General features: G+C 54.9%; 7 protein-coding genes across 7 annotated transcripts; 4 read left to right on the top strand and 3 right to left on the bottom strand.

Annotated features, from left to right (window-relative positions):
* Positions 1-445: 445 nt before the first annotated feature.
* PODANS_1_23220 (uncharacterized protein) lies at positions 446-1,342 on the bottom strand (the record flags this gene model as incomplete). The annotated part of the gene is made up of 1 exon (XM_001906609.1): positions 446-1,342. The coding sequence occupies one exon, from the start codon at positions 1,340-1,342 to the stop codon at positions 446-448; it is 897 nt and encodes a 298-aa protein (XP_001906644.1).
* A 913-nt stretch (positions 1,343-2,255) lies between these two features.
* PODANS_1_23230 (uncharacterized protein) lies at positions 2,256-5,992 on the top strand (the record flags this gene model as incomplete). Its single annotated transcript, XM_001906610.1, has 3 exons — positions 2,256-3,969; positions 4,018-4,095; positions 4,155-5,992. 3 exons carry the CDS (start codon positions 2,256-2,258, stop codon positions 5,990-5,992), a joined length of 3,630 nt encoding a protein of 1,209 aa, XP_001906645.1.
* An 874-nt stretch (positions 5,993-6,866) lies between these two features.
* On the bottom strand, positions 6,867-8,611 carry PODANS_1_23240 (uncharacterized protein; the record flags this gene model as incomplete). Its single annotated transcript, XM_001906611.1, has 2 exons — positions 6,867-8,213; positions 8,279-8,611. 2 exons carry the CDS (start codon positions 8,609-8,611, stop codon positions 6,867-6,869), a joined length of 1,680 nt encoding a protein of 559 aa, XP_001906646.1.
* A 924-nt stretch (positions 8,612-9,535) lies between these two features.
* PODANS_1_23250 (uncharacterized protein) lies at positions 9,536-10,834 on the top strand (the record flags this gene model as incomplete). The annotated part of the gene is made up of 1 exon (XM_001906612.1): positions 9,536-10,834. The coding sequence occupies one exon, from the start codon at positions 9,536-9,538 to the stop codon at positions 10,832-10,834; it is 1,299 nt and encodes a 432-aa protein (XP_001906647.1).
* Positions 10,835-11,674: 840 nt separating this feature from the next.
* PODANS_1_23260 (uncharacterized protein) lies at positions 11,675-12,676 on the top strand (the record flags this gene model as incomplete). Its single annotated transcript, XM_001906613.1, has 1 exon — positions 11,675-12,676. The coding sequence occupies one exon, from the start codon at positions 11,675-11,677 to the stop codon at positions 12,674-12,676; it is 1,002 nt and encodes a 333-aa protein (XP_001906648.1).
* Positions 12,677-13,589: 913 nt separating this feature from the next.
* Positions 13,590-15,169, bottom strand: PODANS_1_23270 (uncharacterized protein; the record flags this gene model as incomplete). Its single annotated transcript, XM_001906614.1, has 2 exons — positions 13,590-15,052; positions 15,127-15,169. 2 exons carry the CDS (start codon positions 15,167-15,169, stop codon positions 13,590-13,592), a joined length of 1,506 nt encoding a protein of 501 aa, XP_001906649.1.
* A 1,214-nt stretch (positions 15,170-16,383) lies between these two features.
* PODANS_1_23280 (uncharacterized protein) lies at positions 16,384-23,880 on the top strand (the record flags this gene model as incomplete). Its single annotated transcript, XM_001906615.1, has 1 exon — positions 16,384-23,880. One exon carries the CDS (start codon positions 16,384-16,386, stop codon positions 23,878-23,880), a length of 7,497 nt encoding a protein of 2,498 aa, XP_001906650.1.
* Between the last annotated feature and the right edge of the window lie 1,770 nt (positions 23,881-25,650).

A 25,650-nucleotide genomic window follows, 5' to 3' on the forward strand; every position in this document is an offset into this window, starting at 1 on the left:
TGGGAATCATCATGCTGCGGCGTTGGGCCAATACTGACGGCGCTGGGTCGTGGTCGGTCGGAAAGGGAAAAACAAACACGGCATGCGATAGCTTTGAAGAATAAAGCAATCTGTTGCCCCACCCATTCAGGTGTCGCTGAGTCCTGCAGGTAATGCTGAGGACGACGCTCGACTGCCAGACTACGCTTCTCCTTTATGGTGATGCGGATGGGATTTGTTGTGTGAGACGGCTGGGTCCCGCCTCGTTGGGGAGCCCATGTCTGCCCAGGTGATAAATGCTGTGACTTTGATCTGTCATGTGAATCCTCCAGATGTTGTAAACTCAAGGTAGGTTTTATTTCCAAGGTCCGACAATCGTAAACCGGGTATCATAAACTATCAAAACGCCATTTGTTATGCAACCCTAATGCTGTCTGTTTGCCTGTCCCTTTTACCAAAGATAGAATCAAGGCCTCCCATAGTTGAGGCTCTCAATACGAATAGAAGGAATAAAATCATCGTCATCATCATCTTCGCCTTCACCGCCAGTGTTGTTTGGTTTCTTGCCCTTGCTGCCAATCTTGTATCCTTCCACCATGAGATGGGCATCGCTCTCGCCTCCCTGGGCGCTGGTGAAGGTGGGAGCTGTGGGCGGCTGGGTGATCTCCTTCTCCCCAATCGTGACCTCGACTTTATCGACGCCCATCCCATTCCTCTCGACGGCTAGTTTGCCCGCTTGCTTCTTTTTCTCGTGGGCTTCATCTCCCTTCTTATCCCTCTCGTCATCGGCCCCATCGAGCGAGAGCCCCTCCACGGCCTTTTTCACCTCTTTTACACCCGGTTCCTTGTCCTCCCTCAGCCGAATCTTGACCTTCATCTCCCCCTTTTCTCCTGCCCACTCGTACGAAGGATGCTCGAGCTGAACATGGATGTACATACCCTTTAGCGCGCACTCATCGCTGCACCACTTGTTTAGGTCCTCCGTTTTCGCCACGCCCGACCGCCGGATTTTGACCTTGCCGGTAAAGTTGCGGCGGGGTTTGGAGCAGAGCGCGTAGCCGCATGTGTTGAGGCAGTTCCGTTCGTCTATGAGATCGAGGTACTCTGAGGGGGAGAAGTTGGGGAGGTGGGAGAGGAGGAGGGAGATGTCGGATTGGGAAGGGGGTTGGGAGGAGGGGAAGGCGGCGGAGAGGAGCTCGAAGGTTTCGATGGGGATGGGGGGTTTGAGCTCGGTTTTGGAGAGGGTGAGGAGTTGGGCTGCTTGGGCGCGGGTTAGGCCTGTGAGTTCGAGGGCCGAGGGAGCGTCGGGGGTGGGTGGTTGTTTTTTGAGGATGGATTTAGGAGGGTTGGGGGTGGACGCCATGGAGGTGATGGCTTGGGGGTTTGGTGATGTTGTTGGAGATAAAGGAGGTTATCGTTAGGAGAGGTGACGTTGATAAAGAGTAGTAATTTAGCCGATCGACAGGCGGTAAGTACCTTGTGTTTGCTGCTGGCGCAAATGTCGTTGTTGATGGGCATGTGAAACAAAAGATGCCAGGCTAGAGATATCAGAAAGTTACAAATGCGATGGAGGGGCGATGCCTGCCGGACAGAGGGGACACTTGCCAGCTGCCAAGCAGCTTGGAGCTTCCGAGGTGAGGCGTTGATCCACCTCGTCATTTCACTGAGGGGTCATCTCCAAGCAACACACAGCGACAACAGGACATGAGATAACCGCCCAAGCCACCTCCTGACTGCAACACTCCCAACTCCGGTTGAATTGCTGCCTGGTGAGGTGTCCAAACCAAAAAGACAGATTCGAAACACGTAGACCATAGCAACAAACGCAAGGTGTGGTAGCCTCTTATGCGCTGACGTTGAGGATCAGATGTGCGCCTTAAGCCAACACTTTTAGCCACACTGCAGAACAAGCTGAGGCGTCCGACGTCCGGCTTGCAAGGGGTGACCAAGCAAGGACCGCCCTTCCATGACCACCAGCTGTTGGAGATCGAGCGGTTCTTCTCTCGCACTCCGCCTTCAGCATTACGTTTACACAGCAGGTCCTACAACCTCACTTGCACTTGGCGTGTGTTTACATTGAAAAGTCCTCGAAGTCCAGGCCCACGCAGAGAAGCGGACCGAAAGCCAACCCCGCCCCGCATCTGCCGAGCCAGCGAGCGACGTTTAATAGCTTGCCTGCCTCTGACGACAAGCCCAAAGCACGCAACACAACACTGCAGACATCAACAGTAGCTACCTCGCCGTCCACTTACTCCGAGGCCTCGAGCCGCGTCATCATGTCGTTCAAGGTCAAGGCCTTGTACGAATACAACTCGGGCCACGAAGATGACCTCATTTTCAGCGTCGGCCAGATCATAACCGTGACCGACGAGGAAGATGCCGATTGGTATGCGGGGGAGTACGTCGACGAGGCCGGCAACAAGCAAGAGGGTATTTTCCCCAGGAATTTCGTCGAAAAGTATGAGCCTGCAGCACCTCCTCGTCCGGCAACACGGCCCCAGTCCAAAAGGGAACATAAACCCGCCGCCGAAGCTCCGATTCCAGCCCCGGAATCTCCGAAGCACGAAGTTGCTCCGGAGCCTGAACCTGAGCCCTTGAGATCTCCCTCGCCCGAGCCGACGATTTCCTCTCCTCCGCCAGCACCTGCGGCTGTTCCGGTGCCAATTCAATCTGCCCAAGCTCCCGCCTCCCCTCCGGCTCCCGCACCCGCCCCTGTTCCAGTGGCCGCGCCCGCACGTCCTGTTCCCCAGCCCACTGAGGCGCCGTCTGCCGCAAAGTCGCCCCCTGCGCCCAAGCCTGCTGCCGTTGTCTCCAAACCCAGTGCTGTACCTCCACCTGTCTCTGATAAGCCAACCGGAAATTCTTTCAAGGATCGTCTTGCTCTTTTCAACAAGGCAGCTGCAGCCCCCCCCGCCCCCTTCAAGCCTAGCGGGCTGAGCTCAGGAGGCGGCTCGAGCTTCATCAAGAAGCCGTTTGTTGCCCCCCCTCCTAGCAGGCACGCCTATATTCCACCGGTCACCCAGGCCCCTGTTGCTAAAGTATATCGTCGTGATGAGGATCCGGAGGTCAAGGAGCAAGAAGCCGAAACGCTGGAGAATGCTGGAAAAGCGGGACTTGTTGGTAATACGGCACCAACCTCATCAAGGAATGAGGGTGAAGCCGCTGATGATGAACCCAAGCCCATGAGCTTGAAGGAGCGCCTCGCTCTTCTCCAAAAGCAGCAAATGGAGACTGCGGCTCGTCATGCCGAGGCTGCTGCCAAGAAGGAGAAGCCCAAGAAACCAGTGAAGAAACGTTTGGATAGCCACGATGCCACTGCCGCCGAAGGTGAAGCTACTATTCCTGTTCCACCCCCTCTGGAGCGTCGCGATACCGAAGACACCACAGGCCGCGGCTCTCTGGATGAATCTCACCCACCTCGAATCCCGCACCCTGGGCGTCGCAGATCTTCAAGAGGAATCGAACCGAATGATGGTAATGAGGCTGATATGTCTGGGGCTGGCGAGACCACCGAGGGTCTGGAGGAGCTCACCGAAAAGGAGGAAAATGACGTCAGACCAAAGCATGTTGCTACTGCCGCGAAACAAGACGATGATGAACAGGCTGATGAGGAAGATGAAGAGGAAGAAGAAGAGGAGGAGGAGGATATCGACCCAGAGGTTCGGCGCAAGGAGGAACTGCGCGCAAGAATGGCCAAGATGTCAGGCGGTATGGGCATGCCGGGTATGGGCATCCCTGGGCTGTTTGGTGCCCCGGCACCTATGATGCCCAAGAAGAAGAAGGCCGCCCCTGAGAAGCACATTGAGGAGCATGAGGAGCCGGTCTCGCCTACTGCCCGCGCGCCCCCCGTTCCTATGCCCGGCATTCCTTTGCCTGGGCTCTCGCGCCCACCGCCGCCTCCCGAGCGAAAACAGTCTGCTGCCGAAGAGGTGGAAGATGACGAGGACGAAGCCCAGCTGCAGACTCCCCATCAGGAAGCTGCGCCAGCCCGTATGTTGTTTGTCGAGCACCATCTCAACAAAGCTAACACAGGTGTAGAAACGCCCAACGAACATAGCGCACCCCCCCCTATTCCTGGCGGGAGATCAGCTCCCCCCCCTGTTCCTTCTCTGGACTGTGAGTATAGTGATGCCCATCGTTTTGCACTGTGGAGTGTCATTATTAACCTCGCAAAGCACGTCCGCCACCACCACCGCCAACTGCGTCGGCGATTAAGTCCCCGAGCGAAGGGTCGGTGTCTGACGACGAGCTCTCCGAAAGGCCCAATGATGAATCCGATACACCAAAACCTGATGTAGCCCATGCGACTAGAGCTCCTCCTCCCCCGCCACCTGGGGCTGGCGGTCCTCCACCACTGCCACCTACATCACCCCGGGCTGCCCCCCGTCGGTCTCCTGATGAGAGCCCTCCAACTTCACCATCGGCACCTGCTATTCCCAGGCGCGACAGCAGGGCACCGCCTCCAATCCCTGGCGCCGCCCCTCCACTCCCCACACAGAGCAGACCTCCTCCTCCGCCTCCCACAGCCGCGCCCCCGCTGCGTAGGGATTCAACGGCTGACACCCGGCCGCCCCCAATTCCCGGCGCACCACCAAGGGACGAGGATAGTGGTGACGAAGAAGAGATCACCGAATATGAGGGCGATTACGACACCGACATCGCCTCGTCGGTTCCTCACAAAGATGCGCTCAAGGCCCATCAGCGGGAGTCGAGTTTCGAGGATATCGGACCGAGATCGCCAACGAGTGAGGCGCCCCCGCTTCCTTCCACAGCGGTCCCGAGAGCAGGACCTCCTCCAATTCCCAGTCAGCCTCCCCCTCCACCAAGTGCGCCAGCGCCCTCGCGCAAGTCTGTAGATGCGCCCCGCACAGCCCCCCCTCCCCCTCCCCCGCCGAAAGAGGCGCCGCCTGCTCACTACGATGATGAGTACGATCCATACAACTATAGTTCGTCTTCTCAGGCAGCTCCAGCTGTTCCGTCATTCCCGATGCCCTCTCCGCATGTCAGGCAGAACGAGGAGACATCGGCGCATGAGACCCTCCAGTTTTCCCCGCCACCTCCTCCCCCTCAGAACCTGAGGTCGCCTATCCCCCCTCCTATTTCCTCACCGCCAAACCGAGCTCCTCCGCCGAGAAAGTCGCTGGATGTCCCCCGTGGTAGCGGTGGAAGACGTTCGGTCGATGTTACTCGGCCTTCCATGGAGTCTGGGTTTGTTGCTAATGACATTGATCTAGCCAACCAGTCAGGATGGTGGCTGCAGCCCAACGGCCTGCCTTCGCAGCTCCACGGCCGCAAGGATATCTTCTTCGAGTCTGAAGAATCAACCTCCTCTGATCCCCACCAGGGCGGCAAGACAATTGTGACTCGGGATATCTATGTGTTGTTCCAGGACTACTCCCAGACCGTTATCACCGTTCGTTTCAACCCCCAGGACCCCTCCGATGTCCAGCTCGACCAACGTCACGAGGCCCCACCACGAGCCTTGCGTCAGGACCAGCTTGAGGAAAGCTACGAGCGGTTTGGTCGTGCCATCGGCGAGGCCGTCCACAAGCTGAAGGACACCGTTGTAGGCGATGGGACTCCACAAGGACTCATTCACGAGCTGCTGCGTCCCCACAAGGACGCTCTTCACCCTGTCGGCACGCGTGCCTATGGCGCCCTGGTGTACAGCAACCTTGCCAACGCCAGCACAAGCCAGAACGACGAGATCCGCCCCGGCGACATCATCAGCATCCGCAACGCCAAGTTCCAAGGCAAGCACGGCGCCATGCACGCCAAGTACAGCGTCGAGGTAGGCAAACCTGACCACGTCGCTGTCGTGGGCGAATGGGATGGCACCAAGAAGAAGGTCAGGGCTTGGGAGCAGGGCCGTGAGAGCAAGAAGGTCAAGCTGGAAAGTTTCAAGCTTGACGACCTGAGGAGTGGTGAGGTCAAGATTTGGAGGGTGATGCCTAGGAGCTGGATTGGATGGGAGGGTGGCGATAATGGTGGAGGAGCAACCGGCGGGAATTAGGAGACGCTGTTGGGCTTGGAAGTTGCCCAGCTTGCTGGGTGGGAAGGAGTGAGGATGGTGGGTGTGTTGGTAAGGGTTGTAGATTCGTTTTGAAGAGTTGTTGTCGTTGTAAAGAGTAGTGCTGGGTGGAAGTGTGGGTGTGTGTGTGTGTGTGTGAGAGAGAGAGAGAGAGACGGAAGACCATTGGCAAAGAGAACGGGAGGGAACAATATCGTATTGAAGATTTTTTTGTTACACTTTGTTTATCAAGTTAAAAATTATTATTGTGTTTGTTTTTTAATTACGCTGCATTTTTTACACCGCTTTGCTGTTATCATTCCCGGCGGTGATGCCCGAACTTGCGATGCGTGGATGTATAACTTGTAGCAGATCGTTCAGCATAAGACGGGGCCTCGAAATGCAGTCAGTTTCCACGTTGACCAAGAATCAGCGCAGGCAACCAACCGTGGCATGTTGAGCAAGTAGCAATGTCTTTCCAATAACCAACTGTAGGTAGTTTGTAATTTTGTTGGCTACAGCTGCCAAAAGCAATGAGAACACTACCTTATATATAGATGCCCCAAAATTACTATATCCATCTCATCATAGACGCCCATACAAAACACCCAGTCGGTTTTACTCTAATTCCAACCTGACCAGCCTGCCAAAAACCTCATGCCTGTCTACTACCATAATCTTCCCTTATCATCCTCATATAGAACCATCCTTGTCTGTCTGCACCATCCTGACCGCTATCCCTCCCTATACTGCTAATACTCCCAAAATACAACCCATCCTATGCCCTTGGTCCCTCCTCAAACAGTAAAACGCCGTTACCATGCATCCTCTTGGTCTTCCATAAGCACACCATCCTCTATTTTACCCACCCCACCCCCTAATTCCTCCTCCTCTGATTCACCATCATCGTCTCCTTCAACTCCCTCCTCACAACCTCATTAAACTCCTCGGGGTTATCCACATAGAGATGATGCCCCGCCTTCCTCACCACAACAACCTTTACACTCCCATTCTCCTTCTCCGCTCCCCCTTCCTCTAGCAATTCTTTCTCTATTCTCTTTTTGATCTTTTCTTCGGCGGCATACCCCCCAGCAACATCCATCCAGTCGTTTTCTCCGTACATGAACACAATCGGGAAACCGTGCTCTTTTACTTCTGGGGTGGTTTCAGTCTTGGGGGAGATGACCTGCCGGCCGACGTCCTGAATGCGGTTGATGACTGGTGATCTGGCATACGCCCCCGGAGCGAGGAGATACGGCAGGGCATACTCGCCGGACCCACGCTGGCGGAACAGAGCATAAGAGTAATCGTGCAGTGCTTGCTTTTCAGGTGAGGGCAGGTGGTTGAACCGGCGGGCTGTCCACCCCGAGACGAACCGGGGACCCAACGGCCCGGCAAAGCGGACGATGCTAAACGGGGAGACGTTTGCGTCCCAGAGCCAGACCAGCCACCCTGGAAGGGGTCGCTTGGGGGGCGTGGTGGAGGTGTTGGGCTGGGAGGCGACGGATTTCTTGTCGCTGGCTTTCGCGTTGACATACTCGGCGTTTTGGCCAGCGGGGGTTTGGTGGACGATGCTTTCCTGGTCCTGGGTGAACTCGGCTGCCATGGTGGAGGTTTCGGGCTCGGGCATGTCGGCGTTGACTGCCCAGGGATCCTCCGGGATCCCCACCGGAGACACCAAAATCAGTTTGTTGAGGTGGCCGGGGTACTTGAGGGCGTAAGAAACGGCGAGGTAGCCGCCCATTGAATGGCCCATCAATGTGAACTTTTCGAGCTTGCGAATCTTGCGCCATTCTTCGAGCGCGTCAATAAACCAACTCTCGGCCTCGGCGATTTTCTCTTTTTGTGTTTTGGCGTGGACCTTGAACGGCGGGCGGGAGGAGTTGCCCATCCCTAGCATATCCAGCGCGTATAATTTCCAACCAGGTAATCTGGTGAGGGGTTCAAAGTTCTTGTAGAAAAAACCCAGCCCGGCGCCGTATCCGTGCAGCATGACGAGGGTGTTGTCCACATCTTCGCCCTCTCTTTCGACTGAGAACTCATTCAGGGCACGGTTCTTCCCCGACAGCTGCACCATTGATGATCGCCAGACTCGCTGGCCGAAAGGATCGGTGTTGGCGAGATCTAGGAGGCGCGTGCCGACACTTGGGCCGGTGGCTTCGCGAACGTGAGGAATAAATGAGAGTACATTCTGTTCGGCTTGTCGCGATGATAGGCTAGTCCACTGCATGCTCGTCAGCCACTTGTCCACTGATGCGCCGTGTTGGCTGCTGGAGCGGAAATACCCACCCATTGGTGCGCCGCCTCCTTGTAACCTAGGGGAAATGCCATCATTCTGGGCGTGTGTTTTCTCGGTGCACCTTCAGCGTGGTGCTGACGGTGATATTGATGCGACGGGTTCTTTTTGCGGTGCGTAGGAAAAAGGAGAGGTTGTGTTGTAGGTGGCGGGATCGAGGAAGAAGTATCCGTAGAGGCAGAGATCGATTCGGTGGACATTCGGCTGCTCGACTCCTTTGAGGGACTTGCTGTTCCAGTCTTTTCCGAGGGCGGACCGGCAAACACGGACGAGGCGAGCTTAGGAATACGCAGCAAAAGACTTGTAGGGTTAGTAGACTTGAGCATGGTGACGGTTGGAGGAACGCGTCGGGACAGCGCCCCTTATACAATGCTCCTGCATTTGTGTCGGGATGGCGTGTCCGGTGCAGACAAGTGCGGGAGAGAAGAAGTGTAAATTCCGCCTCCTCCGACAGCGAATTCCCCAATCAACCAGACCGCTTGCTCAACAATGTCCAGCGATCGGATTTTACGTCGCTCCGCTACCCGATCATGGGAACATGGGGGGAAGGCCAAGCAGTGGCAGGCTGGGAGCTCAATGGTAATGCGGGCGAGTGGTCCCCTGTTTTTGCCGCTAACCATTCTCCCAAAAGTACCCGAACGATGACGTTGCAAGCCGAGACTGGAGACTGCCTGGGGACAGACCCCTGTGAGAATCGAGAATCGAGAGCGAGCGGCCAGCCAAAAGGAAGAATTCCGGGTCCAACCGAGGGTGAGAAGCTCAACACCGCCCCAGTCTTTTTCCAACAACCCTCAAGTTTGCTGTTGTACCTAACCAGCCACCAGCCTGACGAATAACGCGACCAGATAGATATGCATCCATGACATTGAACGACTCGGCGATATACAAACTCCGGCATAACTGCGCAATTTGAATTGGTTGCATCTGCACTGCGACGGCCCTCTGACGCGGTTGGCGCTCTCTACCTATTATCAACAGCTGACCGCTGGCTGGTTGACTGCGCATAGGGATAAGCTCAGCCAGCCCCTTGCCTACCCCCCCCCCTTACCTTAGGTAACCTAGAGAAATTCCAGCTTCTCAACGACCACCAACAAGCGCCACGCGCCCGCCGCGCGCAAACACAACACTGATTGAACCGAAATCCTAACGAACACACAATCCTCACCTTCGGAGTTCGATTCCCGACTCCGACTCCCTCCGGTCCGCTCCCCGCCCTTCCCCCCCATCCGGCGGCCGGAACGAATCAGACCATGGCCGATACCCTTGACTCCATTGTCAAAGGCGCCCCCCTCTCCTCTGCGGCCGGCCTCACCTCCCGCAATGACCTCTCCAAAACAAGCGGTGTTACTGCCGAACCGGGCCCAGGAGGCGCAGATGAGAAATCATCGTCGCCAACGGGAGATCCCCTCTCTCACACGCCGTCCTCCCCATCCATGATCTACCTCAACCTTTTGATACTCGAAGCCTCCCTGCGCGTGCAGTATCTCGAGCTCCGCGCCCGGCGCCGGCATCACACTTTCTTTCTCTCGCTGCTCACGATATGGACGGCTGGGTTTGGGTACGCACTCTTTCTGGCACCAAGAGAAGACGGCTCGGGCGTGGGCGGATCGGTATACTGGATGGTGGAAACAACAGAAAGGATGTGCTTCCTAGGTGGCGTCATGACCGGACTGCTCGTCTGGCTGACTGGGATCTGGGAAAGGGGCGTGAGGTGGCCGAGAAGGTGGTTTACGGTCAGCAACAGGGGGCTGAGGGGGTTCAACTGTAAGTTGGTGGTTATGAAAAGGCCATGGTGGAAGGAGGCGCTGAGCACAATCGGCTGGTTTTTGACGTATGGTGTGTTTTCGAACAATGGGAGTTCTTACCGGTTTGTGGACCCGACCGTGTTGAGGGAGGTGGATAGGGAGTTGAATTTGAGCAAGGACTCGCATCCGAGTGTACATGTCACAAATTGGGATGAGGAAAAGGGGGGGCATGAAGAGGACCTGGCGCCGGGTGGGGATTATGTCAAGCTTCTGCTGCTGGCGAAGCCGTTCTCGCCCAGCTTCCGGGAGAACTGGGAGTTGTACAGGGCGGAGTACTGGGAAAGGGAGAACGAAAGGCGTGCTTTGTTGAGGGTGAAGCTTAAGGAGAGGGACCTCAGGCTGCGAAGGGAACACGGGGGTTGGCTTTGGTGGCTTCCCTGGCGCAAGGTGGTGGACAAACCGTCGCAGCACCATCCCGAGAAGGTAGCCCATCATCCACACCACCCTCGCCATGCGGCAGTATTGGATGAACACAAGCGGACGAGGAGCGGGAGTGGCACCATGAGAAGAGGAAGCATGAACCTGGGAACACCAGGATCGCGAAGCACGACACCGACGCTCGAGGTTGACGACCAATATCTCGGTGTCACACGAAAGGCAAGCACATCTTCTACGGCGTCTGAAAAGAAGCGAAAGAAGCTAGGCTCGGCCAGCAAAACACGACCCCGTGTGGAATCGAGGTCGGTGACGCCCGAAATAACGTCGCCCTTGGCCAAAGAGTCGACGCCGACGAAAAGAGTATAGATCATGTCGATCAAGTTTCTGAGAAGAGTTTTGGGTTTGAAATGCTGCTTCTAGCGGCTGGCTGCATTGCACACAGATAGACCTGCTTGGTTGAGCGAGCATGCTTTCGTTACTACCCTGAATGCAATGCCTTGAGGCGGTGCCTATGTTGTCGATGTTTTTACTTGGTTGTCCAACGAAGTACGATGCAAGGTACCAGCTGAATAGCTCTAATTCAACTCCTCCATAAGATTTGGGTATTACTCTCGACTCCTCAACTGAACAACACATCCTGGGTGGATTTAATGAAGATGGGCATTCTTTTAGGTGGTTCTCTATCGAGTTGGAGACGTTATCCTTTTATGTAAGACGGTGCATCAAAGCTCCCAACTTCTTTCACTGCGCCCTTGTGGTATAAAGTCTCTGGACTGGCTAAGCTGCAGGTGACATGCCGCCGCCCCACACTGCTGCCTGCCACTCAACTGTTCCCTTGCGGCAGGTTAGGTCTGCATCTCACTTGAGTCGAGAGCCACAGGCATAGCGGACGTTCATCTCACCAATTCACACCGTCGACTTCAGTAATCCTCTATCAGGAGATTTTTTTTTGCTCACTATATACCTACGTGGCGCGACACCATCATATCCTATAGCCTGGCAGCTCTCTCTGCCAAAAGACACACCAGCAGCCTTGGTGAGCTCATATTAAAGTCGGCCAGCGGAGTGCCTAGTCAAGATTTCACTTCCAGAACCCCAAGACTAAACACCCCTTCAGTCAAACTCTTCTGCTTTGAATTCGCATTATCTGATTTGAGACCTCTCATTGCGATCTCGTAAGGAATCAACACACAACAACCTATTGAAATGGACATGGAACGGGAAAAATCGCCCATCGCCGAAGGAGTGGTCCGCTCGGCACAAACCATGCGTCGCGCCCCTGAACCCCCATATATTCATATTCCCACTCTCCTAGGACGGTCCAGCAACCCAACTCTGTCCATCGACCCTTTCTCGGATTTAAACAATTCCTCTGGTGCAGGTGATTACACAGAGGAGGAGCTCCGGGGGCTGTTTAGTCACCTCGACACCGAGCGAGCTATCGATCCGTCTCTCCATTGGCAGTACGCCCACCGCCGGCTGGCTCAGCCCATCCTTGATTTTATTTACCTCGGTCCCGCCAGCAGCGTCAAAGATCATGACTTTCTTCGAGAGAAGGGGATAACGCTCATTTTTGGCGTCGCGGACGCTCGGTACAAGGGGATTCTTCGAAGCATCCAGCGCGCCGCTGAAGAAGTAGGGATAGCGGCTGACAGTGTTGACGTTCCACACATGCAGAGCATGATCGGACTATTCGGGCAAGCTGCCCAAAAAATCAATGCTCACCTCATCGCTGCCGCGCGCTCTGATCCCACCGGTCAAAGGAAAGGCAAGGTCTTGGTGGTGTGTGAGACGGGAAACGACCGCTCTGCCGTTTTTGTGACGGCATACCTGATGAGTATGTTTGGACTTAATCTTGTCCAGGCGGTTCACTTTGTCGTGCTGCAGCGGTTTTGCGTGTCACTTACAGACGATGACAAGACGGTACTGCAGACGTATCAGGATATCCTACAGGCGAAAAGGGATGTGACGAGGAGTCGGGGTCAGCCACAGGATGGTAGCCAGGGGCAGGAAAATGTCAGGAGCATGATCAAGAGGAGGTTGTCCAGGGCGACATCCTCCGTTCAGCCACAGCAGGGGCAAGGATCAACAGAGGATGTGTTCATGGAGGTTGATGGAGATTATAGTGACGATTTGGAAAGATTCAGAGGTGGGGATGAGGCCGGGCAGAGGAGGGATTTTGCGCCGTTTGTGTCACGGGAGGTGTAGGAGCCTTCACATAGGTCCTATTCCAAAGACAGGGTGGAGTTGTGGCACACAGGGAGAATGCAGTGTTTTTACGCCGGCGGCCGCGAGAGAGGAGGGAAACGTGTGTAATTAATTTTGCTTACGGAGCATCGCTTTGAAGGAGTTGACAGATTCCTGGGACATGTGGGAAAACGGAAGGATAGGTCACGCGGTTCGGTTGGGTTCAGTTCAGTTATATACCCCCCTTTCTCTTTGCGCACATGCACAGCAGAAATGTGTTGCCGCAGATTGGCTAGCTAATGGCTAGATAGTAATGGACACATAACTTGATGCTGAAACTGTCAATGCCAACTGTGAAAATCAAATACCTTGGTAAGGCATGCGCTCTGTTGAGGACAATCCTTCTGGTAAAGTACAGCTCTATATAAAACTGATGACAAGGCTGGTTTCAAGACAACCCTACGTCATACCATTGCCCTCCGATGTCGCCAGCCCTTCTTCATCATTCTCCTGAGAGCTGAAATGAGATGCTCAGGTCAAGGGATTAAGATCCCACACACCAGACACACCTCCGAAATATCACATGTTGCTCAGCTTCTTATGCAGCACGTTTTACGCGGGGAAGAGGGGAAGGTCACCCCATCTATATGTACCCCACGTTTAAGTGTCTGTTCACCTGCATGCTGCATCATCCCACCCACGATATAGCACAGCTTCGAAGCGACAAAAGTTTAGCAAAACAGTTGTTGTTGTTGCGAAAATGTCCATCTGCCTGTGGTATAAGGTACTAGGGTTCTGGCAGTAGTGAATCTCAAACCTCACATCAAGTGGAAAGAATGGCAGCACAGGTTTAAGATAGACATGCCAAAGTACGCAAATCCAATGCTGTATTGCCTTGTTGAAAAGTTCAAACTGCCTTCCCCCATCTATCCTCCTACCAAGCAGTGATATCCCCCACCTCTGCCTCCCCAAACGTGCTGCTCTTGGTCACAACTCCAACCCCTTCCTCCTCCACTCCCTGATCACCCACATCCTTCTCCATAATATCTGGGAGCACCTCCTTCAAAAAGCCAAGAATATACCGATTCACCTGCTCAAACTGCAACAGGAAAGCATCGTGCCCCTCCGGGCTGTCTATCCTCTCCAATCTCGCATCAGGAATATGTGCCGCCAGCTCTTCCTGCTCCGCAAAAGTAAACAACCCGTCGCTCTCGATACCCAAAACAAGAGTAGGTTGCTGAATCAAAGCCAGCGCCTCGGCAACGGTCGGGGCGCGGTCGCGGCTCACGTCGTGGGTGTCCAGCTTGCGGGTCATGGCGATGTAACAGTTGCTGTCGAAGCGCTTGACGAACTTCTGTCCCTGGTAGCGGAGGTACGACTGCGCGGAAAAGTAAGTGGATTGCGCGGGCATAACCTCTCCTCCAGTCAAGCTCTCCTTGGCTGGGCCGTGAAACTGAGGGTCAGGGGCTGCCTCTTCCGCCTCTGCAGCCTTGTCTGCCCTGCTTTTCCCATTGTTGGAAGAAGGCGAAAGCGGGATATTTTCGCTCTGGCTGTTGGTCCGGGGCGGGGATCGCTTCCATTTGTGCCCGTCATTGTGGATGTGGAAATGGGCTTCGGACGGGGTGGTGGGGTCCGGCCTCTCGCGGATGGCCTGCCGCTTGGAGGGATCCGGGGTGTTGCGGCCGAATCGTGCCTCGAACGAGTTTCGGCTCCGGTACGTCAGCAAGGCGGCCATGCGCGCGGCTCCGAGACCGGTGACGGGTGGGTCCTCATAGGAATAATACCCGTCTTCATACTTGGGGTCGGCGTAGATGGACTGCCGTTGGGCTTCCCCCCAGCTGATGCCCCAGGCGCTGTGTCGGCTCGAGGTGGCGATGGGGACGACGCACCGCACATACTCCTTGCCGAGGTAGGCCCATTCCAACACAAACATGCCACCGAGGGAGCCGCCGATCACGGCTGCCACCTGCTTGACGCCCAATTCATCTAGGAGCAACTTGTGAAGTCTGACATCATCCCTGATGGTGGTGAGGGGAAATTCTGGTCCGTAGTTGCCCTTGGAGGCATCTCCGTCTTTGGCGGTGACGGGACTGGCGGTTCCGTATGGGCTCCCCAGGCTGTTCATGCATACGATGAAGAAGCGAGTTACGTCGAAGGCTCTCCCTGCCCGGCCCAGCAGAGGGCCCCACCAGTCGCTCACATCGGCGCTGCCAGTGAGAGCGTGGCATATGACCATGGCATTGTCGCCCTCCGGGTTGAGAGTGCCTCTCGTGGTGTAGGCAACAGGTACATTTCGCAGAGTCACTCCAGACTCGAGGGTGAAGGATGGAATAATGGCGATTTGCTGGTCCGGGATGAGGGTAGCGAACGGATTCTCAGGCTGAGATGTGATTCTTTCTTGGAAGTATTCAGTCACCGGTCTTAATTTTATGGGAGGTCAAAAAAAGGAGCCAGAGGTTGACCTGACTCACCATATACTGGCTTCTCGCCCTCAACGCTGATGTGTGACGGCATGATGGGGAAGGTATGTGCTGTGGAAAAGATGAAAAAGACCGGCTGTATGTGACAAGAGCGAATGTGTCAAACCAGAAACACAAATGGGGCTAGAGTTGGAACAGAGGGATTGTTCCAGAAGGGCGGGAAAAGATCAATGAAGAAGGAGTCATGGAAATTCGGGAATCATAACAGAAAAGAAAGAAAAAAAAGGCTCTTCATAATATAAGTGCATGCAGGAGGCTTCCAATGCATGGCCCCCTACCCACGGTCAGGAACAGTCATCGGTCATCAAGTTATCCGCGTGGGTGGATGGATGGGAACGTGCTTGCACAGCAGGAGCCGCAAGCGTGGATTGCGCCATCGCTAGCACCCATCTCTGGCACGGGCACACGCGGTATTGATCGAGAGGGTGTTCTCTCCATTCTCCATTCACCCATCCAGGGCACTCTGTTCTGCTACCCAAAGCGCTGGAAGGGCCAGAACGGGCAAGGTTCTGGGCAGAACATCGCCGGCAATCGGCCTTTTCTTGGTGGTTTAGAGTGGGGCAGAAGCGCACTGATCCCAGATGCCCCGACTTTTGGCTGTTGGACTGCGACCAGGTAGACAGTACTCGCAAATACCGCGTGACTGTCACCCAAAGCCAGGTACTCTACCACAAAAGATACCAACCTCCAATTCGACCTATCAGCCCCACCTTGTTATCTTGGCAGCCTCACCCAACAAGGCTGCTGTTTTTGATCTGCCAAGCTTTTGTTGCAGCAGAACGCAGCGACCACGACCACGAGCTTGCAGTTTGGCGATTCTCACGCGAATCACCAACTTCTATCCTTCACCAACATCCAACTCGAGCCAGCGACGCCGACGAGCAGCAATCGATACATCGGCCCAATTTCCTCCCTCTACGCGGTGAGGCCGAATGAAAGGAATTTCAGAAAGCATTGCAAACGATACTCCGTCTCGGTCCATTTGGTACGTGAATTGCTGATTGTACCACCTTTGCCTGCCTAGGACACTTTTCTGTTGTCTTGGGGTCGAAGAGCTCAACCACATCTACCCCGTCTGCGATATGAGTACCGCGAAACGATCTTGCCTGTCATCTCGGAATTCTAATACACATTAAGGTGTTGATAGGTATAACTTTTGCATCGTTGAGCTAGCGCGACAGCGCCTGCGGATTGCAGTCCGCATCACCAATAAATGACCCCAACACGATACCTTCGATATCACGATTAATGATGGGCCAGCAGAGGAAGAGAAAAGATCGGGTCCCACCAGACTCGGGGTCATCTAGACCTTCCCCGCATCGTCCTCAGGATACCTCACTAGGGCAGCACGACCGAAGCTTTGATGGGGGCAACCGCAACAATCGGGCAGGAGCAGGTGGCGGCGGTGGTGGGAACAGAAACCTCCGGAGAGATAATCGTCGCGACTCCTCTCAATCTCATATTGCGCCTCCTCCATCATCAAGCGCTCCGGCTTCAATATCTCCAACCATGGCTCGACCATCGAGTGCCTCTTCGCAAACCCCTCTGCCTCCTTTGACGACAACCGTCACCCCAACACCAGCACCCCAGTCAGCACCCCCATCTCCCATTCTGGTTGATGAGGATTATACCATCGTCACCGACGACTGCATTAGCAGATGGAGCAAGGGCGCCCGCCAACAGATCATCGAGCATGGTGTCCAATCTCGCGAGGACGAGGATCTTACCGAGGTCGCTTCCATCTTCCAGGAGCTTGTCTGGTCAGTCAACACCGGCAGGCTACGCGGCGCCGACGCTGGCGGTGTCGTGAGGGAAATCCTGGGGCCTGAGCCGTCGGAGGAGGAGCGCGAAGCTGGGGCTTTCGACCCGCATACTTTGTTCTTGGACACAGTTGGCAGTTATTCCGACACCCAGACGGACTCCGTACGACAGCAGTTTCAGGATTTCATGATGGCTAGCGGGGTCTCTCTGTCCCTTATGCGCGTCGATCTTGACCCTTCAGTTCTGGCGCCTCTCGAGCTGGTTCGCGACACCTTTTTTAGAATGAGTATTCGCACCTCCACCAATTTGCTCTACCGCCAGGCAAGTTACAACCTGTTGCGTGAGGAAACCGAGGGCTTCTCCAAGCTAGTGACGGAAATCTTCACCACGTGTTCCAACGAGCCGGCCTCTTCGGAGGTTGTACAGGATACTTTTAACAAGGTTATGGGCCTTATTGGGACCTTCGATCTGAATCCCGGCCGAGTTCTCGACATTACATTGGATGTGTTTGCCGCCATTCTCGTCAAGCAGTTCCGTTTCTTCATCAAGTTTCTTCGCTTCAGCTCGTGGTGGCCGCGAAGCCAACTCACATTGCCAACTGATACCTACGTTGGCGGACTTCCATTATGGGCCCACCCAGATCACGAGAGTCCATTCAACAGTGAGGAGGAGGATGCGATGGCGGCGGCCCAGCGTTTGCAACGAGATATCGCCTTCTGGGAGAGGGCCCGCCAAGTCAAACTCGACGCCTTCTTTGAACTGGGTGGTAGACAGCTTACTGCTGCCGACGAAGAACGACTGGCGAACGGCACTGCTGCAAAGAACGCAGAATCCGAGATTGAGCAGGAGTGGATTAGGATCACTAGAACACTTCCGCCTTGCGGTAACCGCGACGCCGCTCAGATGCTTGGCTTCAAGTTGCGCTTTTACACGTCGGATGCCAGAGACCCAGAAGATACCCTTCCCGCCAACCTATTGTACCTCACAGCACTCTTGATCAAAGTGGGTTTCATATCCTTGACAGATATCTGGAACTTTATCTGGCCCCGCGACGAGGAGATGGAGGAAACTAGAACCGAAAAAATGAAGGAGCTGGAGGAGAAAGAAAGGGCTAATCGCCCTGGCGCCGCCAAGAATGCTCTGATGATGGCTGGTGCTCTACCGGACGAGGGCCCCTCCGGCCAGCCCATCAACTCTTCCCGCCGCGATGCCGCTTCAAACAAGGCCGATACGGAAATGAAGGGTGCGGACTCTACGGAAGACAAGCCGAAGCTCCCCAAGCCTCAGGACCAAAAGCTTCATCTTCTCCACTGTCTTCTTATCATCGGTGCTCTTCCAGAGGCGCTTTTTATGATTGGACGACACGACTGGGTTCTTGAGGCCGATCCGGAAACCGTGACCTTGCTTCACCGAATCCTTAGACACTCTATCGATGTTGTCTACAACCAGAGCCGCCCGACGGCAGCGGCGTCAACCGACTGCCCCCCCAAAGCGATGCCTGACATGGATCAGAGTGGTGTGACCAAAGGCAGTATCAGGGTCAGCACGGCACCTCCTAAGCGTCCTTTGAAATGGCCTCACGTCGACAAGAATGATCACGACGGCTCCAACTACCGGTTCTATTGGGACGAGTGGGCTGATAACGTCCCTGTTTGTCAGACAGTCGACGACCTGTTTACCCTCTTCGATACCCTGATGAATGTGGTGGGCGTCAACATCGGCCTGGATGCTGATCTGATGGCCAAACTTAGCAGCATCGGCACCAAGAGTCTTGCTGATGATCAATCGCCAGAAAATGTCAGCCGGTGGCTTGATATTCTCAAACGTCTCTTGGTGCCAGCGCTGAGCCTGGGGGAAACCAACACTTCGGTGGCTGACAGTGTGTGGAACCTTCTCAAGCAATATCCCATCAGCATTCGGTACAACATCTATGCCGAGTGGTACCAAGGGTCTATTTCTCGACTAGAACCCATTCGAAAGGCTTTTGCAAAGACCAGATTGGAGACACTCAGCATTCTCAAGCGGTTGTCACTCACCAACATTCCGGAAATGGCCAAGAGTCTGGCCAAGATTGCTTATCCATCCCCAGGAATCGTCTGCAAAGTCTCACTCTCCCAAATCGAATCCTACAGCAACTTCATCGAGGCTTTTGTCGAATGCACCAAGTACTTTACGGATCTTGGATATGACGTCTTGGTCTGGTCGGTCCTGAGCTCTCTCGGTGGCCAACAGAGAAGTCGTACTCAGGAGGACTCAGTTCTGCTCACGAGCAGATGGTTACAAGCGCTGTCCAAGTTTTCCGGCAGAGTCTTTCAGCGCTATGCCAATGTTGACTCGTCCCCAATCCTTCGATATGTTCACAACCAACTCCTCCAAGGAAACTCGACTGATCTCGTCATTTTGAAGGAGCTGGTTGTGTCAATGGGCGGTGTCGTGTCCGACCTTGACTTCACGGATGCCCAGTTGCACGCTATGACGGGTGGCGAGTTACTTCGGCGTGAGACTCTGATCAATCTCGGCGACAAGCGGGCGGCGTCTACTCGCAGCGCTGAGCGTCTCATGAGGGCGTTGACGAGCTCCAAGTTAGCAGGCCAACTTCTCATCAACATCGCTCAGTACCGGCAGAACGCCATCTATGCTGAGGAAGGCGGTGCACATATTAAATACTTGGCCACAGTCGTTGACGACACCCATCAGATTCTCCTCCAGTATCTCGATCTACTGAAGAGCAACCTAGATGCCGTCACCTTCAACAATCTTGTCCCTGACATCCTCCAGCTCATGCGGGACTTTGGCTTGGAGGCCAACCTTGCCTTTTTGATTCGGCGGTCCAGCATTCGCTGGGAAGTGAAGGGCTCCGCCAACTCAACCGAGCTCGCCAAGGTCGCTGCGGACGGGGATGGTGATGTTGCAATGGATTCGGCTGATGAGAACGGGGCCTCTGGCTCAGATGGCGCTGAGAATGGCTCGCCCAAAACCCCCGAGAACCGTGTGCCAGAGTCTTTAGCTGAGGCCCTCGCGCCACTCATCGAAGAGATACCCAGTGTGCTCCCACAACAGGATTGGCGATACATCAGCCCATCGTTCTACGTCTTCTTCTGGTCACTCCACCTAGGCAACCTACTCTTCCCCCAGGAAAGTTACCAAGTGGAGAATAGCAGACTCATCAAGCAGGCAGAAGAAGTCATGAGGGACAGAACGGACATGACTCGGCACGGGATGAACAAGAAGACCCAGAAACGGAACGAGATCTTGGATCGCCAAAAGCTTCTCTTGAAGGAGATGAACGAAGGCCTCACCCGTTTCTCCAAAGCTAGAGTACACCTCGGCAGACAAGTCGACAGCTGGTTTCCAGCGCCCATCACCAAGGCTGATGCAGCATCGGACGCGCTTCTCGAGGAGTGCATCTTACCCCGTTTGCACCTCTCACCGTTGGATGCCGAATACTGCTTCAGACTGGTCAAGTTTTTGCACGAGTTCTCTACTTCAAACTTCAAGCTCATGTCACTCTACGATCGACTCTTCAACCACAACCGTCTCCGGGCCATCATCTTCACCTGCACCGTCCGCGAAGCTGAACATGTTGGCCGGTTCTTGAAGCTCATTCTTGGCGACCTGTCCAAGTGGCATGGTGATAAGAATGCTTACGAAAAGGAGGCCCTGGGCCTGAAGGAGGTTAGCAAAACTCGCCAGTACCTTGGTTTTGCAACCGCTTTCGACGCGGATGGAAAGCCAACCGAGTTTGTCGAGCATGATGCCTTCAAAGATCTGCTGTTCAAATGGCACAAGGAACTGAACACCGCCTTGAGATCTTGCCTGAATGGCATGGAATGGATGCATATTCGCAATGCCATCACCGTTCTCAAGTCCGTCATTGATTACTTCCCCGCCATCAACTTCATGGCCGACAAATTTCTGGAGCAGCTCAAGACCATCACTGAACGTGAAGCTGCTTCCAAGAATGCATCCGAATCCGCAATGGGCCACCGTGTCGATCTTTCTGTCACCGCGCAGACTGCCTACTCCGAACTACAGAAGAGAAAGTCGAAATGGATCCTTGTTCAGGCATTCAGGCCAGGCGCTGTAAGTGGCCACAGCTCCGTCATTACAAGACCAACACTAACCATATGCACACAGAAGGGCGATTCGACACCAACGCCTGGGCTCCGTGGCTCCGCAGCAGAATTCAAGCCAGCCGGCTCTCGCGCGCACCAAGCCGAAGTTGAAGACGGCGAAGTTACCAAGGACGGAGCAGGCAAGAAGAAGAGTGATTCAAGGGCAAGGGATGAAAAGCACATCCTGCCGAAACCCCCACCCCCGCGGGAACCTCTGCGAGAGTCTAATGGACCTGGTCAGAGGGTGGGCCCAGCCAACGGCCCATCTGGAAAGCCGAACAGTTCTCGATCGAACCCAACCGGGCCAGCATCTTCTGGTGGCCGCCCTGAACGGCATGAGCGACATGAGCGTCCGGAGCGGCCGGAACCACCCAAGTTCTCTACCCTCCCACCAGTTGGTCATGGCCTACCAAACAAACCAGATCTTCCGGCTAGGCCCGAGCCTGCTTTCCCAAGAGGTGCCAACGATAGGTTTGGAGCGACGCGTCACGATAGGCGTGAGCCTCCAGCTCGCGACGCCCGTGATTTCAGCAGGGACAGTCGCGACTCTCGTGATTCTCGAGAGCTGAGAGAAGCCAGGGATTCACGGGATGCCCATCCAGCACACCCACCCCTTCCTTCTCACCCATCGCACGCACGTGATGCCCGTGATCCTCGCGATCCCCATGGTCCTCGTGAGGCTAGAGATTTCCGCGCTCCAGAAGTTCCACGGTCAGAGCGGCCTCGCGACTTTTCGTCTGATCGACGAGCCACTGATGCTGGTCCGCGGGACCCTGCTCGCGCTTCAGAGAGGGATTGGTCAACCCGCAGTGAACTGCCACCTCGATGGAATGAGCACGGTGCGCCCGCTGACAGAGACGCCCGTGGTCCTCGTGACCGGGCGCCACATGCTTCCGGTCGACATGATCAAAGAGGACCTAGAGAACCACCAGTGGGACAATCTCCTCAGACCAGTTCGGCATCGAATGCGTCCCAAGATCCGCCTACTCATCCAGATCGTGCTCGTGCTATTGCGGATGCCGATCGGCCCGACATCATCAACCCAGCTAGAGCCGCGCTTATCAACGACAGCAGAGATGCGCCTCCTCGTTCGGGTCATAGAGATCAGCTCCGCGATCGGCCTGGTCGGACTGAATCGCCGAGACGAACAGATCACTCCGCGGCGAATGCAGCACAGCCGGACAACTCGCGGGATGAACGACATGGGCGTCACCGTCACTCGGATCATCATAATACGAGCCGGGAAGGTCGTCCAGACAGCTTACCATCGCATCCCCGTCAGGATCGCACTCAAGATCATGGCTCCTCACACTCTCGTCCGGATCGCAACACAGATCACACTCAGCCTCATGGACGCCAGGATCGCAACATTGAAAATGCCCCGTCCCAGCCTCGCCAGGATCGGAATATCGACAATGCGCCATCACAGCCCCGCTCGGACCGCAATGCTGAGCGCGATGACAGAACGGCGGGGTCTAGGGATGCTTCATTTGGTGGCCCGCCGCGCTCGGATCCGGACCATGGTAGATTGAACCAGCAGGATCCCAACTACGGCCGGCTCCAACCCATCCAGTCGGTGGTTGACATGCCTACCGGAGCTCCCCCGTCCGGACCCAGAGGTAGAGGTGGTAGGAACACAAACAGAATGGGTCCTGCCAACGGGGTGTCTATGCGTCCCGATACTAGGCCTTCTGTGCCCGAGTCAGTTCGCCCCGCGTCGCCTGAGCGTCAAGTGCCTACTGGGCCCGCGGCAGGCCGGCAGCGGCAGCAACAGCGCGGTAACCAGTTTGAGAAAACCAACTCTCCCACTGTTCCTACAGCGCCTGCGGCAGGTGTTCATCCAGATAGAATGCGGCATATCAACAATCAGCAAGCGCCCAGCGCACCCTCCCCGCCTCCTGGACCACCCACTGGCCCGTCTGGTATCCACCCAGATCGTCTGAACCAGATCTCGGGTACTCCTTCCGGCACCGCATCTCACTCAAGGCCACCGATCAACACACCTGATCGGCCATCCATGTCGGCACCGAACACGGGGTCAAGGCAGGCACCTCCACCCCTGAACACGGACTTTGCCACGCCTACCGGCCCAGCAGCGTCTAACGACCGCATGAGGTCCGGTGGGAGACAGCTTAGGAACATCCAAAACATGATTGACAAGACGTCTATGGAGAACAACCGCGGTCCTGGACTGCGGATGAGTCGCTCTCGTCCTAACTTGGCGGGTTCAGACGCGCAGATTCTCGCTGGCTCTTCTCCTGTCACGACTCCTGTTCAGGAACGCCCCGAGCCATTCCCGCGGGATTCTGGGCGCCGTGATGTGAATGTCGACCGTGCTCCAGCTGCACCTGTTCCTATTCAAGTGGTAGGAGACAGCCGGTCGAATGGAGACGACTATGGATCAAGCCGTAACGAGCACGACAGAAGTCGCCGGGAACATAGAAGTGATCGCAGCAACCGGCCATCTAGGACTAGCAGTCGAGAGCGCAATCCCGACCGTGACCGCGACGCCAAGGAGCCACGGGACTACAACCACAGGCGATCAGGCGTTTCTTCATCCGGCGCGAGTGCTGGCCGTGATGATAGGGATCCGAATGCTCCCCGCCGCTCCGGCCGTGAATCTCTTCCGGGTGGTGGGGGAAGGGACATGCCGCCAGCTGGACCGCGCGAGCCTACTCATCGTGGCAGCAATCGCAGTGATGGCAATGCTGGTCCACGGAGCGATGCGGTACAGCTTGGAAGGAATGATGGGCATGGTGGTGGTGGTCAGGACTACGGCTCCGGTCGGACAGGCCCTCCACGCGGAGGCATGCCGCAGCCCAGGGACTCAAGAGGGCCTCACCAGGCAGCCCAGCGACCAGCATGGTGATGGAAGGAATGGGGAGAATGATAGGAAGCGGAGGAGCGAAGGGTTGGACTCTGGGAATCATCAGGACAAGCGGCCACGTCGGAGTTAGCAACACAGGTATGGTCAAGGTCCGAACGATAGGAGGATTCAGTGAGGTGGTCAAAGAAATTTAACGGGGTTGGTTATGGAGGAATTTGTGAAGGGGGAAGAAGAAGAAGAAGATTTGACCAAGGAAGAAAAAGTGAGGATTTTTGTGTTGGGACGGGATCATGAATGGTCATTGGTCATCACATCATATTTTCATCTGGTCAGTCGACGTCTACTCCATACCATTTTTTTGTGATTTGGAAGGAAGGAAAGAATGGTTGTTTTCTTTTATACCGGACGGACTCGACCTTCTTCGACAGCGAAATTGTTTCATTGAATGTTTTATTACCTACCTACTACCTACCTACCTTTTTTCCCAACGACCAGAAAAAGTCAGACGAGATTGCGAAAGCGAGAGAGGAAAGGCAGGGGAGAAATTATAATTGTACCAACATCAAACCAAAACCAAAACCCTTGTGCCCCCCCCCCCCCTCCCCGAAACCTACGAACCTACGTGTGCGATGCGATACAGGAAAAGTTACGACTGCGTCTTCTCTACTACTTTACGATTTTGAGATACCCGGTGACAGAGTTGCCATTACTATTCTTGTTTATATATTTGTATTTGTTTGCTAGAGCGCTATGCATTGGTAGACACGAATATTCGGTAGATATGCTATCCCCAACACATGAAAAAGGGGTATAGGCGTTTAAAAATCTCGATATGATGGGAAGTGTTTGTGGAAAATTTAAGTTGGGAGGACGGGTCAAGGTTGAGGGATATAGCGTGTTTTGTTTCAGTAGGGATTTGGTAAGGGGAGCTCTTGCTTGATCAGGTAGCGTCTGGGGAATAAAAGAGGAGTTTACGAGTAGATCATTTGTATTTGTGAGGAGTATCAAAGGTGTCTAGAATCGTGTCAGCGGAATGACCAGGCTTGCTGGTTATTGCGGCAGGCGAGGGAGGTGGGAGATCTGAGCTTGATGACAGATCTCGAGTGGCTCTTGAAGACTTGGTGATTGATGAAGTCGGAAGATGGAGTGAGGTAATGTGTTATTGTGGTAATATGGTAGTGTGTTAATGTGGTAAAGGGGTGATGTGATGTTGTGTTAATGTGCTAATGTGCTAATGTGCAAAAGTGGCATTGTGTCAAAGGGAAAGCAAAACAGAGACAGTGTACGAAGCTTTAGAAGCCGCTCTGGGACGGCTGGAATTGTTGGATTTTGTTTGGTATTACAGCAGACTCTGGCATGTTTGATAATCTCAGAACTGGCGATGCCGTTGCTGGCAATGCCGTCTGTCAGTGAACACACTACCCAAGAAGTCCTGTGCTGCCATCGCCCCTTCCACTCTAGAGTACTTTCTCCTTATACCATCGCTCCTTACCAATCTGTCAGTATTTGTCCATTTCATCGTTCTTTCCCAACCACGTCACCCCTGCCCATCTTGACTCCTCCTTCCTCCCCGGAGAGGTATTGCACGTGTCTGACAGAAGGCACGCTCCTTCCAATTTGCCCCAAGGTAGGAACTCCCTACCCCTTGCTCTGTTTTTGCACTTTCCTTCTTAACCAACACTTGATGCGGCTCTTGACACCTTACGTCTGGCCACAGCCTTCTCACGATAATTCCTCATCCTTACCCTCAGCTCTCGACCTCACCCAAGCCTCCAAGCCTCCAAGCATCGGACCGCGCACCTTGCCTTCCCC

The sequence above is a fragment of the Podospora anserina genome, chromosome 1 (assembly GCF_000226545.1).
Source record: "Podospora anserina S mat+ genomic DNA chromosome 1, supercontig 6".
In the NCBI taxonomy this organism is placed as follows: Eukaryota; Fungi; Ascomycota; class Sordariomycetes; order Sordariales; family Podosporaceae; genus Podospora; species Podospora anserina.